Here is a 20,498-nt window from a genome sequence, read left to right on the forward strand (position 1 = left end):
GAAAGAAACACGGTTTGGCATTGAGTTTGTCCTTCCATTGTTTCCAAAATGGAGCTCATGGTGGTCATAGAAGCAAGAGTCTCTCGCTGTGGCAGTTCATTATTTTTCTAGCCCAAAGAATCCAATTGATACTAATGATATGTCCATGTATGAGGCATCATTGTTGAGATTCAGACAACCTATCTACCAATTTCATACCCCAAAGAAAAAAAAATGAATCTTCCTCCTTAGGATTCATCAACTCACAAGACCACCTCTTTAACTCCATGCAGTATTTTGTTTTATTTTTACTATTTGAGAATTTCAAATATGAGTAATATATATGTGTCTTAGTCAGAGTTTCTGTTCCTGCACAAGCATCAACACCTGAAGCAAGTCAGGGTGGAAAGGGTTTATTCAGTTTTTACATCCACATTGTTGTTTATCACCAAAGGAAGTCAGGACTGGAACTCAAGCACATCAGCAAGCAGGAGATGATGGAGAGGGATGAATCCTTGTGAGATTTTCCCATCCACACTGGCATCTATAATGGTCTTATCACTCTGCAGGTCTTGTGCAATATTGTTGAGATTGTTAAGCTGGTTTAAGATTGCTGAGATTGTGTGGGTACAGCCTCTGTCCTGTCTAGAAGAACACATCTAGCTGAGACATCTGGTCTTCTGGATATTACCATCTTTCTTCCCCATTTTCCTCTATGGTTCCTGAATCTTAGGTGTGGCGATTTTGTTGTAGATATAGAAAACAGGGCCTGGAAACATGATAATATATTTGTCACACTTAGACCTCTTGTCAATTTGCAGTATCTTTTATATACTGCTACTATGTGAGTATTCAGATCTTGAATTTAAGTCAGTAGACCTATGCACAATAGTCTCTGACATTGAGACAGCTCATAAATAAACATTTAAAACAGAGCCATGGCAAGAACAAAAAAAATTGTAATAATAATTATTCCTGAACCCTTCTTGACCAAAAGGCCATCAACAGATGACTGTTTCTGCCAACTTCTGCTCTCTGCTCATTATTCAACTGTCAACTACATGTTTCCAACATACAGAGGAACAGATCATACATCTTCACTTCCTTGAATTTATTTGCATAAACTTTGATTCATTGCTTTCATTTGCTGAATAAAATTTCCTTTGATTTATGAGCATCTTTAGGTATTTTCTTTTTTCAAGTTGAAAGCTTAGCTGTGCTATGTCTCACCCTGGAGCAGTACTCCATTTATTCCATTTCCCCTCAGGCCTTTCTTTAAACTACTAACATCTTTAGGCACAAGAATTAGCTACAAAATTTAAAATCCTGATTATTGTTTTCTCTTCAATTGTACATTTTATATTTCATTTTGCCCTTCTTCTCATTTTGACCTAATATCCTTTGCCAAGAAATTATCTCTACAGTTTTCAATTTAGCCTCATGCATATTCCTAATGACAAGGGTAAAAAGCAGCCACATTATGTGAAAAATATTCAAGATTTTTTCTAGCCAAGTTGCTAATAGTGTTTCCCTCAAAAACTGTTTCAACTTGCCCTCCACAGTGTACATGCTCTCAGTACCACTTTCATCCAAGTTCATACTAGTATCTTTTTTAAGCCTCACCTCAATTGCTTCCCTAGTCCAAAATCCCATAGTCTTTCTCATTCCTTGAAAAAGCAATGGGATTGGGCCTGTTACAGCAATAACAACTTCTCTGACAGCAGCTTCTCTTTTGTCACATTACCATTGCAGTGATGAGAAACAATGGCAAAGGCAATTTTACAAAGAAAATATTTAATTTGGGAGATCTCATCACCAGTTTTGTAATGTATGACCACCACGGCAGGAAGCATGACACTAGAGTAGTAGTTGAGAGCCTGTATCTAATTCACAGGCATGGTGTGGATGGAGACACTGGTGATTTGTAACCTCAAAGAAAACCCTAGTGCCATAACTCCTCCAACAACTCCTCAGCTCCTAATCCTAACCAAACAATTCTACTAATTGGGGTAAATCATTTAAATAAATGAGCCTATGGTAGCCATCTTCATTGAAACCACAGCAGTAATATACAGCATGAAATCTTTGTAGTAAGAGTGCATTGCACATAGAAGTTTTCCAAAGTATGAAGTTTTGACACAATAAGAAAAAAGTGAATATTTACATGACATGATATATAGGTTAGTTTGTTCAACCATAACAACAATTTAACCACATACGTATCAAGCATAATATTACAATCTTTCAATTACACTCTAACTTTTAATTTAGAACAGAAATAGGGGTTGAGGATTTAGCTCAGTGGCAGAGCACTTGCCTAGCAAGCGCAAGGCCCTGGGTTCAGTCCCCAGCTCTGAAAAAAGAAAAGAAAAGAAAAGAAACAAGGACAGCCTATTTACCTCTAATATAAAAACTTTTGAATGGAGGGGAGATGAAAATTAAAAGATATTAGTATTTTGTGTCTTAATTAGTTTCTGTGTATGTAGCTAAATTTTTAAGGAAATATGTTGATTTGTTTAATTTAATCTGTTGATATTATATTCTCTTAATTGTTGAACAATTGAAATTATTACATACTGCAGCTTTACAAAAGAAATATTATTTATTAAATTTTTAGTAAATTGCATAATTAAGTTAATAAATGCTGTGGACTCCTGGAAATGGTATAAATGTGAAACAAGTTTGATTTTTAAGGGAGTTTCCTGTAAAGGACCTTATTGGAAAAGTGTCATGAGGAATTAGACAGCCAGAGAGAGGGAGAATCATGACAAAACAAGACTCAACCATGAAATGCTAAGTAGGACACTATGAAGAAACCACAAAAAACAGATATTCTACACCTCCTGTGTGCATGTATGTTGAGTATCTCCTTATAAACCTCACCACCCACTTCCAATGATGAAAATGGATCACACAGTGAACTTAAAGGTAAGGACTCCAAAGCATGAATAGTGATTTAACAGACTTCTCTTGAGAGTGTTCACTGCTTAACTAAGAAATTTATGCAAGAAAGACTACTGCTCCATTCATCCTGTAAAACCTACAGAAATTAATATGTTCTGGGATTATAAGGCCTATTTGACCCTTCTACAGTGAAATAAAATTATATATATATGTGTGTGTGTGTGTGTGTGTGTGTGTGTGTGTGTGTGTGTGTAACATAGATCTATCCACTATTAAGTTAACTAAGAACTGCAACTCTTTCTTGCACTTTCTTGAGTCTCTTGCTGAAGAAAGGATGTCAGTAGTGGTCAATAGCTCTTCTGGACTCCATACAGCTTACAAGGAGGCCCCTCAAAAGGAGGTGGTAAATTCCTGAGCAAGATAGCTACATAAATGCTGCACTTAGTATTTATAATAAGTCTAGTATCAACCAACTTCTGCAACATTGAATACTTTCCTAACCTTTGTTCGTCAACTATACAACATTATGAAACTGCAACAAACTAACAAAGACATGGTTTTTTTAAAGCTACTTATGCCTGATCAAAGCAGCTCTCAGTCCCTTGCAGACTGTCTTTGTTTCTCTAGATATTCCTCAGGAGCCCATCTCTCCACATTCTTCTTCTTCAGGAGTGTCTTGCATGGCTTTCTGCAAAAGTAGCTTGAGAGTCTTGCGTTGGAACCTGTGGTGCCTAATAGAGCCAACAAGGAAGTAAATGATAGGGTTGGCACAGCTGTTAACACAGGATAGAAGTACTGTCACGGGATGAAAACCACAAGGTAAGTTATAATTAAATTTCTCGGTCCATTCTAAGAGGAACCAGTAGATCCCATAGGGCAGACCACAGAGCAGGAAGACCAGCACTGTGAACACAATGGTCACATACAGCCTGGTCACAGGAATCCTGTATAAGCCACAGAAGATATTAATCACTAAGGCTAGACTGGACCCCAGGAGAACCACAATTAAAACAATTAGCCATGCAGTAGCAATTAAATCAAATGTCTCACACCAACCAGGGCCATTGGTATCAAATAGAAAGCCACATTCCTTTCCTTCTATGAGGCTCCACACTAGGGCCAAGACCCAAAGCAAGGTACATATGACAGCTGATGTGTGCCTTGGGCGTTGGCAGCGATACCAGATGGGCCACATGACAGATAGGCAGCGTTCAATGCTAATGGCACTGAGGATGCTCATGCCACAAAGATAACCAATGTTTAACACAACAATTGAAAACAGGGGAAATTTGATAGGGATGTAGTACATGTCCAACATGATATGAGAACAATAAACAATTTGGAAGCACATGAAGAGAAAATCAGCACCAGCCAGGTTGAGGATGTAGACTGAAAAGGCATTTCTGCGCATCTGGAAGCCCAGGAGCCAAAACACTGTTCCATTTCCAACAAGCCCAACTAGGGCAATGATGAGAGAAAGCAAAATTATGGCACAAGATACAACTTCACAAAATGACATTTCAGGGTCGTTACTATCATTCAGAGCTGTGATGTTAGTTCCCCAATTTGGATTGTTTGAATCCACTCTTAGAAGCCTTCTGCTGATGTTTCTGTAAAACAATCAAACAAACAAACAAACAAAAAAACAAGACATGATCACATGCTGTACACTATCTGATTCTCAAGGTCACTCTTACATATGTTAATGGGTCACCTGCTTCGTAAAATGGGGAAACAATATGATATAGATGAAGTAATTTATCAAAATCAATATTTCTGGAGCCTTATTGTAAATATAACTTATAATAATTTATCTGCAACCCATATACTGTATTGATGTTGGAGTAGCTAATGCTCCCAGTAGAGACATTCAGGCTATTTTAAAACTCCTATTATAAGACAATCTATTTCTGAGAAAGAAAATAAAACTCTGAACCCAACTTTCTTTCTAGGCTAAGGCTGGTTCTCTGCTTTGGGAATTCAGGAGCCAGAAGCATGACCAACTGCTGATGGTCTTAGTCTGGAAGGTGGGGAGGTCACCAAATGAAAAAACATGGAAATCATGAGGGGCAGACATGACATGTATGCCAAATTATACTAAGACCAGTATAAAAGAACCAGACCTGTAGGGAGGGTAGCATGACTCAGTATCCATTTCAATTTCAAAACTAGAAAGGAGGAAACCTTTGAGGACATTAAGCACTTTTATGTTGCCTGTTGCTATATCACAAGTGTCTATCTCTCCCTAAGGGTACAGTGAATAGCTGAGAACTTTCACTCAATGAATAAATACATGGATCATGTCCCCCAATGTAGATGTGAATTTAGAATAAAGGTTTTTGAAAATACTTTAAAGCAACTGCAGTGCCACAAAATACATATGAAAGAAAAAATTATCATTGTTGATGATCCTGTTAGTGGACATCTCTAGTGTTCTTGAAAAAAATGGCTTATGGTACAGAGATGGTTAATGATGGCCTTTGCTATTCCCCAACGTGAGGTGGGGGCAGTGAAGAATATGAGAAATCTATGAGTCAATTTAGAGACCAAACTTATTAACACTTTGTGCATAGGATTGGTCTGGAATGCAGGCTAAAGCACAAAAAACTAATTCAATAAAATAAAAGATGGATTTTCCTTCATCTTGAGGAGGGTGTGGACATTCAAATGTGGGAGGTATTCCAAATGCATCTTACAAGGGATAAACCCATACATGTCAAACTCAAGTGACAAATGCCAGGAGAAGATGACATATAAAGATGACATATAAAGAATGATATGGGATTCTCTCCCTGTACTCATTTTCCCATTTTCATTAGACTTAATTATCTGGAATCATAGAGGATAATGCCCATCTCTGCATCCATTTTCTTGCCTGTAGAGACAGCTAGGGCATACCCAGCTGTCCTGAGCAGCCTATTGCCATGCCCCCTCCATCTCCATTGTCCAGTCATCTCTCTACAAACCTTCTTTGGACCTGCTGATACATGTTAGATTTCCTCCCTGCACTCATTTCACTGCCCCCTGAGACCTCTCTGGGAGTGTCCTTGCTGCCCAGAGAGGTGAACCATGCTCCTGAGTATCATTGTACCAGAACTCCTCTGTCTCCATTTTCCCTGGAGTTCCCTACTCTCTGTTTCCTTAGGGACACACCCAATACCTGGGAAACTTTCGTTGCCAGATGAGTAACATTGTGTAGCCCAAGGAAAGACACCAGAAGCGTCCCACATAAGGAAACCAAGGTCACCTTATGTCACCTTCAACTACCTAGCACATCAGGAACATCCAGGGACAGCAAGTTGGTTAAAGGTCTGATGATTAAAAATAAGATCGCAATCAACAAAAGCCATGGAAATATGAAATCGTCAGAGAACAGCTATCCTACTACAGCAATCCAGGGATACTCTAACACACACCTGACTATGACCTTAAATCTCATCTTCTGAAAATTATCTAGGCCTTTAAAGATGAAATTAATAAATCCCTTACATAAATATAGGAAAATACAATGAAATAGAGGATTCTAAAGGGTAACAAATTAATTAGGGGCTGCACCCTTCTGGTTTCTGCCTGTATAGAGAGCCTAAAGCTAGTTTCCAGGAGTGCCAACACACCTGAGAGCAGAAATAAGACCAACTCTTCGCTCCAAGTGACCCACCTGGTGTCCTCAGGACATACAAAGGCAGAAGTCATCTGGGAAAAAACACTTTCAGTTTCTGCCTGCTTCCAGAGCTGAACTGCTCCCACAGCTCTCTTGTAACCAAATTCCGTGGGGGAGAGAACTGGACTCTCAGAAGTGCAGACAATCCTAAGAGCTCAGAGGAGACCACCACTTCTGCACACATTCCTGGCCCAAGAGGAACTTGCCTAGTGCCCTCTGGATATGGGAACCTAGGAACCGTCAGGGAAAGGACCCTTCCAGTTTCTGCCTGCACCAAGAACTGAAAGCCCGTTGCTTGGAGCACTGAGAGGAAATGTAAGACCAACTTTTATGCTCCAAGCAACCCACCTGGAGGCTTTAGGACACACAAATGCACAAGCAGCACTCTATTCCCAGATGCAGCTGAAAGAAAACAGGTCTACAGGAGTGCTGACAAAAAGACTTACAGGAGGGTCCAGCCACTGTCAGAGACAGAAAGACAAGGCAACACCAGAAACAACCTGATGGTGAGAGAAAAACACAGGAAACTAAGCAGAAACCAAGACTACTTGGCATCAGCAGAGCCCAGTTCTCCCACCAAAGCAAATACTGGATATCCTAACACACCAGAAAAGCAACATTTGTATTTAAAATCACATCTCATGATGATGATAGAGGACTTTAAGGACATAAATAACTACTTTAAAGAAATACAGGACAACACAGATAAACAAGTAGAAGCCCTTAAAGAGGATACACAAATTTCCTTAAAGAATCACAGGAAAACCCAAGAAAACAGGTGAAGGAATTGAACAAAACCATCCAGGATTTAAAAAATGGAAATAAAAACAATAAAAAACACAAAGGGAGACAACCCTGGAGATAGAAAACCTAGGAAAGAGATTAGGATTCATAGATACAAGCATCACCAACAGGAAACAAGAGATAGAAGAGAGAATTTCAGGGGCAGAAGATACCATAGAAAACATTGACACAACATCAAAGATAATGTAAAACACAAAAAGCTCCTAACCCAAAACAACCAGGAAATCCAGGACACAATGAAAAGATCAAACCTAAGGATGATAGGTATAGAAGAGAGAGAAGACTTCCAACTTAAAGGGCCAGGAAGTATCTTCAACAAATTTATAGAAGAAAACTTCCCTAACCTAAAGAAAGCGATGCCCATAAACATACAGGAAGCCTACAAAATTCCAAATGGATTGGTTCAGAAAAGAAATTCCCCCCATGACATAATAGTCAAAACACCAAATGCACAAAACAAAGAACAAATATTAAAAGCAGTAAGGGAAAATGTCAAGAAACATATAAAGGCAGATCTATCAGAATTATACCAGACTTCTCACCAGAGACTATGAAAGCCAGAAGATCATGGGCATATGTCATAAGAGAACAAAGATCCCAGTCCAGGCTACTATATCCAGCAAAACACTCAACTAACATAGAGGAAGAAACCAAGATATTCCATGACAAAACCAAATTTACACAATATCTTACCATAAATCCAGCCCTACAAAGAATAATAGATGGAAAACTCCAACAGAAGGAGGGAAACTACACCCTAGAAAAAGCAAGAAAGTAATCTCCTTGCAACTAAACAAAAAGAAGTGAGACACACAAATATAACTCCATCTATAACAACAAAAATAACAAGAAAAAACAATCACTATTCCTTAATATCTTTTAACATTGATGGTTTCAATTCCCCAATAAAAAGACATAGACTAACAGACTGGATATGTAAAGAAGACCCAGCATTTTCCTGCATACAAGAAACACATCTCAGAGACAAGGACAGACACTACCTCAAAGTAAAAGGCTGGAAAACAATGTCGCCAGCAAATGGTCTGAAGAAACAAGCTGAAATAGCCATTATAATATTGAATAAAATGACGTTCAACCAAAATAATCAAAACAGATATGGAAGGAAACTTCATAGTCATCAAAGGAAAAATCCCCAAGATGAATCCAGAATACCTATGCTCCAAATGCAAAGGCACCTACATTCATAAAATAAACCTTACTAAAACTCAAATCACACGTTGCAGCTCACACAATAATAGTGGTATATCTCAACATCCCACTCTCATCAAAGGATAGGTCATGGAAACAGAAACTAAAAAAAGACATAGAGAAACTAACAGAAGTTATGAACCAAATGGATTTAAGAGATATTTATAGAATATTTCATCCTAAAACAAAAGAATATACCTTCTGCTCAGCACCGCATAGTACCTTCTCCAAAATTGACCATAAAATCAGTCACAAACAGGCCTCAAAACATACAAGAAGACTGAAATAATTTCATGCATCGTATTAGATCACACTGGACTAAGGGTGGTTTTCAATAGCAACAATAGCAACAGAAAGCCCACATATACGTGAAAGTTGAACAACACTCTACTCAATGCTAACTTGGTCAAGGAAGAAATAATGAAAGAAATTAAAACACTTTTTAGAAGTTTAGTGAAAATGAAGGCACAACATACCCAAACTTATGGGACACAATGAAAGCAGTGCTAAGAGGAAAACTCATACCTCTGAGCGCCTCCAAAAAGAAACAGGAGAGAGCATACACTAGCAGCTTGACAACACACCTAAAAACTCTAGAACAAAAAGAAGCAAATATACCCAAGAGGAGTAGAAGACAGGAAATAATCAAACTCATGGCCGAAATCAGCCAAATAAAAACAAAAAGGAATATACAAAAATTCATAAAACCAGGAGCTGGTTGTTTGAGAAAATCAACAAGACAGATAAACCTTTACCCAGGCTAACCAGAGGGCACAGAGAGTATATCCAAATTAACACAATCAGAAATGAGAAGGTAGACATAACAGAATCTGAGGAAATTAAAAAAATCACCAGATCCTACTGCAAAAGCCTATATTCAACAAAACTGGAACACCTGGATGTAAAGGACGATTTTCTAGACAGATACCAGGTAGCAAATTAAATCAAAATCAGAGAAACCCTCTAAACAGTCCCATAACTCCTAAGGAAATAGAAGCAGTTATTAAAAGTCTTCTAACCAAAAGCAGCCTAGAACCAGATGGGTTTAGTGCAGAATTCTATCAGACCTTCATAGAAGACCTCATACCAATACTGTCTAAACTATTCCACAAAATAGAAACAGAAAGAGTACTACCCAATTCCTTCTATGAAGCCACAATTATGCTTATATCTAAACCACACAATGAATTGAAAATGAAAGAGAACTTCAGACCAATTTCCCTTATGAATATTGACACAAAACTACTCAATAAAATTCTTGCAAACTGAATCCAAGAACACCTAAAAAAAAATCATCCATCATGATTAAGTTGCCTTCATCCCAGAGATGGAGGGATGGTTGAATATATGGAAATCTATCAACATAATCCACTATGTAAACTAACTCAACGTAAAAAACCATATGATAATCTCATTGGATGCTGAGAAAGTATTTGACAAAATTCAACACCCTTTCATGATAAAAGTTCTGGGTAGATCAGGAACTGAAGGCCATACCTAAACATTGTAAAAGCAATATACAACAAACCATTAGTCAACATCAAAAACTCAGATAAGGACAGTTCCTGTTGAGTATGAGGAGGAAGAGGAACACTCCTCCATTGTTGGTGGGATTGCAAGCTGGTACAACCACTCTGGAAATCAGTCTGGAGGATCCTCAGAAAACTAGATATAGTACTTCCTGAGAATCCAGCTATCACATTCATTCCTGTGCACATACTCAAAAGGCGCCCCAACATATAACAAGGACACATGCTCCACTATTTTCATAGCAGCCTTATGTATGATAGCCAGAAGCTGGAAAGAACCCAGATGTCCTTCAACAGAGGAATGGATACAGAAAATGAGGTACATCTACACCGTGGAGTATTACTCAACTATTAAAAACACTGACTTTATGAAATGGATAGAACTAGAAAATATCCTGAGTGAGGTAACCCAATCACAAAACAAACCCACATGATATATACTCAGTGATAAGTGGATATTAGCCCAAAAGCTCAAATTACCCAAGATACAATCCACAGAGCACATGAACCTCAAGAAGAAGGGTGATCTAAGTGGGGATGCTTCAGTCCTTAAAAGGGGGAACAAAAATACTCATAGGAAGAGATATGGAGACAAATTTGCAACAGAGGGTGAACAAATTCAGAGCCTGCCCCACCTGGGGATCTAGCCCATATATGTTGAGAGCAGCCTCATGTTAGATCTAAAAAACCACACTTACACCTAAAGCTCTGCTTGAATTTAAAATATAAATATAAATCTTGTCTTTAGGTCACTTAGCAACCCTCCCTGTACTGTTCCTCCTGCCAACTGATTTACCCAGCCAACATCCTGTTCATTGAGCAAAGTTCATTCCTTTGTGGTTACCTAACCCCTTCCCACATCCTGCTTCTACAAGCATAACTGCTGCCTGAGAAAAATTAGAAATTGTCAGCTTTGGGGGCTGGAGAAATGGCTCAGTGGTTAAGAACTCTGACTGTTCTTCCAGAGGTCTTGAGTTCAATTCCAAGCAACCACATGGTGGCTCATAGCCATCTGTGTTGGGATCTGATGCCTTCTTCTGATATGTCTGAAGATAGCTACAGTGTACTCATATGAATAACATAAATAAATATTTTTTTAAAAATTATCAGCTTGATCAGACCTCCTGTCTTGCTATCTGTTCTTTGAGTCTCTTGTCCCCCATTCTTTCCTAGGCGGTCCCAAGACTCTGTTGACTGACCCTGCAGAACAGGGCAACTGGCACCTGAACAGGGACCCTCAGGGGTTACAGAGGAGAGAATGATGCTCATCAGTGAAAAATAGGCCTATTTGCTCATCACAGAAGTACCAGAGAGTGTCTTTGGCTCATCACGGTACACCCGCCATGAGACAGCCTGAGAGATTATAGCATGGCACAGATCTTACGGTAAGTGATGGGACAAGCATTCTCTAAGCAGTCACTTTTTGTGTCCAGGCTCAAGGAATCCCTCAAGACACAAGGAACTAGGGTTTAGAAAAAGGATCTGAAGAAATTTTTGGACTTTGTGGGAGATGTTTGCCCATGATTCCCCCAGGAAGGAACAATTGATGAGAGGTGGTAGTGTAGAGTTGGTGATTGTTTCAAAGATTATTATGAGACTTTTGGTCCTGAAAATATCCTGCTCACTGCCTTCTGTTAGTGGTCTCTTATTAATGATATCCTTAGGATCACCCCTGAGTGGCCGGACCTTCAACACTTGGTCACAGAAGAGGAGCATTTATTCAGATAACGTTCACTGAGGGAGGCTGCCTCCCTCCCCTCACCCACTGACCCTATTTTGGGAGAGGAATCAGTCTCTGACATTAAGTCACCTTCCCCATCGTTCATCATTGGCATGGAGAGTGCCTCTTATCCTTTCCCCACCAGACCTTTCCCCACTAAAAAGATTCAATACTCCACAATAATAACCCAAAAGGAGCCTTTATCCTTCCCTTCAAGATTTAGGTAATGATGGTGTTCTTCCCCCTCCCCCCTGATAAGGCTAAATTAGAGGAGGAAGCCACCAGTTATGAGACAGATCGTTATCATGACCTGCCTAAAATGGCCACAATTTCTCTGGCTACAGCCAGTGCCAGTAGCCGCCTCCTGCCCTTCTTCTCCACTCTGCCTTATGGCACCCTCTGCAGTGACCAGCTCTGTGTTTTGCACTGTTCACGTGCCTAACCTGCCATGCTACCACTATCTGCCCCTAAATTTTAAATTTTTAGAAAAGCCCAGAACAGCAGTATCAAATTATGGCCCTGTATCCCCTTTCACATTGGCAGTCCCAGAATCCTCTACTGAAGGAATCCTCTCATGCCAAGAGAGTTTTCTCAGCTCACCCTAGCCGGGCTCTCAGGAGGTGACTTTGTGCTCTGGAAGTCAGAGATGGCTGAGGCGGTGGAAGAAATTGTAACTAAAAACCATACACATCCCAACACTAGGTCATGGACAGCAAAAAAGATCCTGGGCAAGCCGCCCTTTAATACTTTAGAGGCTCAGATACTCTTCTCCCCTGGTCTCTTGGCTCAAGTCTGCCAGGCATGCTTGACAGCCTGGAAGAAACTACCCCCTAGAGCTGGCTTTTCTTCCACTCTCACTAAGGTGCTTCAGGGAGCGGATGAGTCATACAATTCATTTGTCAGCTGCTTGACAGAGACAGCTGAGCACCTTTTTCATGTCCAAGAGCCTGAAAGCTCCTTTATTAAAGGCGCTAGCTTTTGAAAATGCTAACTCCACATGCTAGGATATTCTTAAACATCACTGCTTAAAACCTTTGGCTGAACACATGTGCCTCTGTGCAGGGGCGGGAACAAGCCATACAATTGGCCTAGCAATTGGTGCGACTCGTCAAAGGGCAGGCTTACATAATTCTCAAAAAACCTGCCTTAACTGCAAACAGGTCAGTCATTTCATGTGAGAATGTTCCCACCCTCGACTATTAACCCACCTATGTCCCGAATGGAGCCACCATCTCCTCCTGAGATTCATCTCTTTTATCTTCCAAATACTGCTCCAGAAAAGGAGCAATATTCTTATAATCCTGCTGCTGACAAAGGTGACTTCCATCACTCACTTCCCCCAGCCCGAATACCCTGATAATAGACATATGCCTCAGAACTATACCTGGGTAGTGCTTACAGAAAGGCATGATGTGGTGTGGTCAATATCCTGGACCTCCACCATAATTTGGTGGCCTACTTTGCTCCATCCAGACCTCTGTAAACTAGCCCTCGGGGCTGGAGCTCCTTGAGGCCTTGAACATCGGCTTGAGCTACAAGTTGCCCCAGAGGATAACATGTCCAATACCCAGAGCACTCAGGCTCAAAATTTGTTCATTTGGGTCTGCAGGTCTGTCAAGCCTGGCTGAGATAATGTAATAAGCCACACCTTGCTCCAGGCCACTGACTTTTATGTATGCCCTGGATACCTCAGGGTTCACGCTCTCCTAAACAAATGTGGCAGCAAGTCAGATCACTATTATGCTGCCTGGGGACCACAGGAACAACTTATTGGGGACTATCCTCCTCTTGGGATTACATCACAGTGTCTAGTAATTTCTCCTGCCCCTCTAACTCTATCCACCACAACCCCCTCTGTAGGGGCAGTAAGTCTTTTACCTTGGGCTGTTGTCTTCCCCTAAATATTAGATTCACAGACCACACAAAGGACAAAAACTGCACATATAGCTTCTTGTGGGGCCTCTGTCTATAGCAGTCTGGGACAGGCACATGTCTCACTTTTATCATAAAGCTTCTCAAGGAACCTGTCCTTGCTTCCAGGCCAATACCAATTGGACCTAATCCCATCTTAGTACCCCCACCCCAACCTCCTAGAAAACCACCATCCCCTGCTAACCATGTTCCTACACTGCCACCCCCTCCTTCACTGTAGCCAATTTACCTCCCCTGTTCAAGCAAAGAAGCTCATCCTTATCCTAATAAATCAAATCTTTCTTATGCTTAATGTTTAATGGACAGACACTTGGCTCCAGTTGTATATGTAGCAGAGAATGGCCTTGTTGGGCACCAATGTGAGGAAAAGTCCTAGATCCTGCCAAGGTCGTAAGGGAATATCAGGTTGGGGATGCAAGAGGGGTGGGTTGTTTTCGAGGGGGAACACCCCCATAGAAGTAGGGGAAGGGGTAATGAGATAGGGGGCTTATGGGCAGGAAACCAGGAAAGGGAATAACATTTGAAATGTAACTAAAAAATATCAAAAAATTAACTCTAAAATGTCAGTTGTCATTTTTATTTGGTTATTTTATGTATTTACATTTCAAATGTTTTCCCTCTTTCTGGCTTTCCCTCAGCAATTACCCTATCCCAAATTCTGAGCCCCCTGATTTTATAAAAGTGCTCCCCCACCCACCCACTACTGCCTCACCAGCCTAGCATCTCACTAATCTAGGGCATCATGTCAACATAGTTCCAAAGGCCTCCCTTCCCATTGATGCCAGATAATGCAGTCCTCTGCTACATATGCAATTAGAGCCATTGGTCCATCTATGTGAACTCTTTAGTTGGAAGTTTAGTCCCTAGTAACTCTGAGGAGACAGGTTAGTTGATATTGTTGTTCTTCCTTTGGGGTTGCAATCCCCTTCAGATCCTTCAGTCTTCCCACTATCTCTTTCATTGTGGTCCCTAGCTCAGTCTGATGCTTGGCTGTGAGCATCTGCGTATTTATTGGTCAAGTCCTGGCAGAACCTCTTAGGGGATAGCTATACCAGGTCTTGTCAGCAAGCACTTCTTGACATCAGCAGTAGTATCTGGGTTTGGTGTCTTCAAATGGGATGGATTCCTAAATGGGGCAGTCTCTGGAAGGCCTTTCCTTCAGTCTCTGCTCCACTCATTGTCCCTGCATTCCTTTAGAAAGGAACAATTCTGGGTTAAAATTTTGGGATGCATGGGTAGCATAATCCTTCAATCACAGGCCATGCATATCCATTGTATATGATCTCTACAGTTTCTCTCTCCCCTTTGTTGGGTATTTTGGCTAATGTCATCCCCATTGTGTACTGGGAACCTCTTGCTTCCCTGGCATGTGGGACTTTCTAGTAGCTACCTCCAGTTCCCTATCCCCTATGGGGTGGCAAGCTGTGACAGGCAGGCTGTGATTCCTAGTCAAGATAGGTCAAATCCCCGGGAACCCAACAATCCTCCACTGCTACACACCTCTCTTCAATTTCCTGGCCCTCTGTACCTCTATCCGGTCTCCTCCCACACTGGATCCTGCCTCCCTTTTCCCTCCCCCTTCCTAAAAATTCTACTCGAGAACTCAAACAGCTGATATACACCTTTAGCCAAGTGAATTGTTACAAAATTAACTCCAAAAAGCTGGTAGCCATTTTCAATACAAACAATAAATGGACTGATAAATCAGGGAATCTACAAACTTCACAATAGCCACAAAGAATAAAATAACTTGTAACTCTAACCAAGTAAGTTAAAGGACTGTACGACACTGACTTTAAGTCTCTGAAGAAAGTAATTGAAAAAGATATCAGAAGATGGAAATATCTTCCATGCTCTTGGATTAGTGGAATTAGCACAGTGAAAATGACTATCTTTTCAAAACCAATGTACAGATTGAACAAAACTGTCATCCAATTTTTAACACAGGTCTTTACAGATCTTGGCACAACAATTCTCAAAATCATATGAAAAGATAAAACACCCCAGATAGATAAAACAATCCAGAACAATTAAAAAAATTGTCTGGATAAATCACAATCCCTGACAACAAGCTGTACTACAAAGCAGTATTAATAAAAACTGTAACCATACATCATAGGAACAGGTACATTGATCAATAGAATCTAATAGAACACCCTGAAATAAATCCACACACCTATGGACACTTGATTTTTCCATTTTTGACAATGCAGGCAAAACCATACAATAGAAAAAGGAAAGCAACTCCACCAAATATCTTTGGTCTAACTAGACGTCTACAAGTAGAACAGTGCAAATGAATCCATATTTCTGTCACTGAACAAAACTCAAACCCAAGTGGATCAAAGCATTCAGGAGAAAACTTCCTGAATAAAACATCAAAGGCTCAGGCTCTGAGATCTACAATAAATGGGACCTTAAAAAAAACTGGAAAGCTTCTGTTAGGAAAAGGGCACTATCAATATGACAAAATGGCACCCTAAAGAATCAGAAATGAACTTTACCAACCTACATCTGAGATAGGGCTTATATCTAAAACATAAAAAGTACTCAAGAAGTTAGACATCAATATTCCAAGTAACTCAATTAAGAAATGGTGTATAAGAGCCTGATCAATTCATATGCTGAGGCTCCTAGCCAAACATCAGAATGAGCATAGGGACCCAAAATAGGAGTTAGGGGAAGGACCGTAGGAGCTGAAGGGATTTGTAACACCATAGGAAGAACAACAATATCAATTAACCAGATACCCCAGAGCTCCCAGACACTAAACCACTAACCAAAGAGTACATATGTAGGGACCCATGGCTACAATTGCATATGAAGTAGAGGATTGCCTTATCTAACATCAATGGGAGGGGAGACTTTTGATCCTGTAGAGGTTAGAAGCCCCAGTAGAAGTGGATGATAGGGTGGTGAGGCGGGAATAGATAGGTGTGTGGGAGAGCACCTTCATGGAGGCAGGGTGAAAGGAAGATAGGATAGAGTGCTTGCAGAGGGGAACTGGGAAGGGGGACAACATTTGAAGTGGAAATAAATAAGATAACCAATAAAAATAAAAAAGAAATGGGGTACAGAACTAAGCAGAGAATTTTCAACAGAGAAATCTCTCGTGCATAAAAAGCACTTAAAGAAATGTTCTAAGTCCTTAGTGATCAGGGAAATGCAAATCAAAATGACCCTGAGGTTACATCTTATACCACTCAGAATGACTAGGATAAAAACTCAAATGCTAGCATATGCTGGCCCAGTATGTAGAGCAAGGGGAATGCTGATCCACTGCTGATTAGAGTGAAGACTTGCACAACCACTTTGGAAATCAATTTGGCAGTTTTTCAGAAAAGTTGGAATAGTTCTACCTCAAGAAGCAGCTATACCATTCCTGGAAATATACCCAAAATGTGCTCCACTGTACCACAGGGACTTTGCTCAACGATGTTCATAACAGCTCTCTTTGTCACAGTCAGAAGATCAAAACAAACTAGATGTCCTTCAACAAAAGAATGGATAACTATAATGTGGTATGTCTACACATTGGAATACTACTCAGTTATCAAAAAAAAGATATTATAAATTTTTCAGGTGAATTGATAGATCTTGAAGAATATCATCCCCAATAAGGTAATCCAGAGCCAGAAAGGCACATAGGGTATGCAATCTCTTATAAGTGTGCATTATTGAAAAACTGCAGATAAACCATGCTACAATGCACAAACCCAAAGAAACTTGGAAATATGGAGGTCCCAAAGGAAGGATGCTCAAATACTGCCCATAAAGGGAAACCTAATAGTCATGGGAAATAGGTGGAGAGAGGGAAATGTGTAGGGGAATGGAGGATGGGACATCGGGATGGTGATGTGGTTAGGAGGCTGAGAGTGAGAATGAAAATTGATGGGGGGGGATCTTTGTTGACTAGCTGGAGACACGTGGTAGGATACAGGAGTCTATGGAGTTGACCCTTGCTGAGATTCCTATGAGAAGGGTATATAGAGACTATCCACTTCCTGTAGCCAGGCAGGATTTCCAGTGGATAGAGGGGGATATCAATCCACACAGAAAACTTTCAACCCAAAATTTGTCTTGCCTAAATGATGTGAAGGGATAAATTCTGAGCAGAGATTGAGGACAAAACCAATCAACCCAAGACCGCCCCAATTCAGTGCACCCCATGTGAGAGAGTCGACCCCTGACACTAGTAATGACACTCTGCTATACTTGCACAGAAGAACGTAGCATAACTATCTCTTGATATACTTCATCATGTGGCAGATGGAGGCAGATACAGAGATCCACAGGGAAACATCAGGTGCAGTTGAGGGAGTCTTATGGAGGAGTGGGTTATAGAGGTAAGCAAATTGAAAGGGTTAAGGAAATGACAAGAGAAATTACAAAATCAACTAACATGGGTCCATAGGGGATCAGAGAGCCTGGGCCACCAACCAGGGAGCATGCAAGAGCTTGAAAATGACCCACACACATTTGTAGCAACTGTGGAGTTTGGACTCCATGTGGTTCACCTAACAAGTGGAGTAGGTGTGGGCTGTCTCAGTCTCTGATCCCTGCCATTGGACATACTTCCTTCTATCTGTACTGCCTGTTGGACCTCAGTGGTAGAACATGTGCCTAGTCCTTTTGGGACTTGATGTCCCAGGGTGGAGTCATACACATAGGGGGTTCTCTTTCTTTGAAAAGAAGAGGAAGGAGCAGTTGGAGGAGAGCTTTGTAAGAGTTGAAATAGAAAGAGGATCAATGGTGGCTGTGAGTGAGATGTAAAATGAATAAAAATATGGATAAAAAGAATGGTAATATAAAAAATATAGGGATATGTGCCACTTTACTAGCAGAAGAAAAGTTGTCAGAAAAAAAATAGTACCTTTCTATACAAATATCTAAAGTTTGGAAAGCATGGAAAGATGTGTTCTATACCTTTAGAGCAAACAACTGCCAATCAAGCTGTACACCCTTCTTGGTATAAAGCACTGAGCACTTTTCTTCAGCATATTACTATATTACAAACAAAACCAAAAAGGATGGGTCTGGGAAAGGGTCTAGTAGGGATGAAGGAGGAAGTTTAAAGGGATTGGGTAAAGGTAAGAAATGGGAGGGGAGAGTAATTTGAGAATATCACATATAGAAATCAAGTAATTAAATACCAAATGTAATCAATGAATAAAAGGCGTTGTATGCCTGGAGCAGCACTGGTACAACTACATCCATAAAACATTCAACTCTTAGTTTAGAACACTAGTGCCCCATTACTGTCTATAAAGTTAAATACTCTGTGTGCTTTTCTAGGGTTAGAGATAGAGTTAACTCCCTTTGCAAATATGTACATTATTGATGAATTATTATTAATTATGTTCTCAGTCACTTGTTTTCAGACCATCTGTTGTATATTGAGAAAAAGATGTACAAAGAAATGAAAATTGCTTTGTTGCAGGAAACACAGGCATTTGAGTTACTGACATGATTGGGCTTTTAGAATAGGTGGCTGTACTCATATTCTTGTTAAATCAAGGAGAGTGGCAGAATTCTCACAATAGCAGAACATGTTGGTAGCTGAGATGAGAGCAGAATGAGGAGAAATTACAAGTAGCCAGTACCTTGATTAACAATATCCTAACCTTGCATAGTCAAATCTGCCAGTGTACACAACTAAAATGACTTTTGCAGCTTCTATAATTTCATGAAAACCCAATGGTCCTTGGAATGTCCACATCAAGGTGTAGATATATAGCCAGAGACTAAGAAAAATAGACAAAAACGTTGGGAAAAGATCTCATAAAGACTCTTACCTTTCCTCCATTTTTCTTATGGAAGATGTTAAGTTGGTCTGTCCCAAATCAGCTGTCAATATGAAACACATCTGCAGTGCATAGATGGCAATGCAACTACTGCTTTGTGAAGGATAATCGGATTGTCAGAAAGCCTTGTGGTTTCGTGTACTTGGATCTACTGGCATATGAGTGTCACCCATTTGAGTCATGCACTCCAAGAGACTGTTTTGACATTTGACCTGGCTTCTTATCTTTCATCCTCTGGTCACACCACCCACTCTGGCTTCACTTCCCCTTGAAACAAGAACTTACACATTAAGTTAGTCCAGTTAACCATCTTTCCCAAGGGACTTTCAAGTGCTGAGATTGTGGAAAGGCAACCAAACCAGCCTCAATGTAGATTACAGGGATTTTAACCCAGATCCTCACAATTGCAAAATAAGAGCTTTAACCACTGAGACACTCCTTAGGACTATGTAGGAAAAGTTTTTTTTTAAATCACATCCAGATTGCAGCCCACATACTTCCTCTTTTTGAATACCCACCCTCCTCTGCTCCTCCCTCTAATACTTCCTCTTCTTCTCAAAAGAGAAAGGCAAACCCTCCATGGGCATCACTCCTCTGCAGACACTTTTAAACTAATTACATCCGCCTGACACTGAAGCCATACAATGTAGTCTAGCTAGAGGGAGGGGATCCAAAGATAGTCAAGAAGATTAGAGACAGCTCCCGCTCCTGTATATAGGGGACCCACATGAAGACTAAGAGTCACATCTGCTACAAATGCACATGAAGGGATACTAGGTCCAGTATATGAATGCTCTTTGGTTAGTGGTTTTGTCTCTGTGGGCACCAATGGGACCAGGGTAGTTGATTCTTCAAGTCCTCTTGCAGTGCCCTTGAAACCTCCAGCTCCCTCAATCCTTTCCCTGATTCTTCTACAAGTCTCTGTGAGCTCCAACTGGTATTTGGCTGTGCATCTC

The 20,498-nt window shown here is 40.4% G+C and overlaps 1 protein-coding gene across 2 annotated transcripts; it reads right to left on the bottom strand.

Annotated features, from left to right (window-relative positions):
• Nucleotides 1–376: 376 nt before the first annotated feature.
• Mrgprx2 (MAS related GPR family member X2) lies at nt 377–19,719 on the bottom strand. 2 transcript variants are annotated; one of them, XM_017589513.2, is made up of 2 exons: nt 19,534–19,719; nt 377–4,493 (listed from the first exon to the last, which is right to left on the bottom strand). In XM_017589513.2, exons 1-2 carry the CDS (start codon nt 19,602–19,604, stop codon nt 3,518–3,520), a joined length of 1,047 nt encoding a protein of 348 aa, XP_017445002.1. In that variant the 5' UTR covers nt 19,605–19,719; the 3' UTR covers nt 377–3,517. The 2 variants fall into 2 exon arrangements, with proteins under 2 accessions (XP_017445002.1, NP_001002280.1); NM_001002280.1 differs by lacking the exon at nt 19,534–19,719 and having other exon boundaries at nt 3,518–4,402.
• Between the last annotated feature and the right edge of the window lie 779 nt (nt 19,720–20,498).

Source organism: Rattus norvegicus, chromosome 1 (genome assembly GCF_036323735.1).
Source record: "Rattus norvegicus strain BN/NHsdMcwi chromosome 1, GRCr8, whole genome shotgun sequence".
NCBI lineage: Eukaryota > Metazoa > Chordata > Mammalia > Rodentia > Muridae > Rattus > Rattus norvegicus.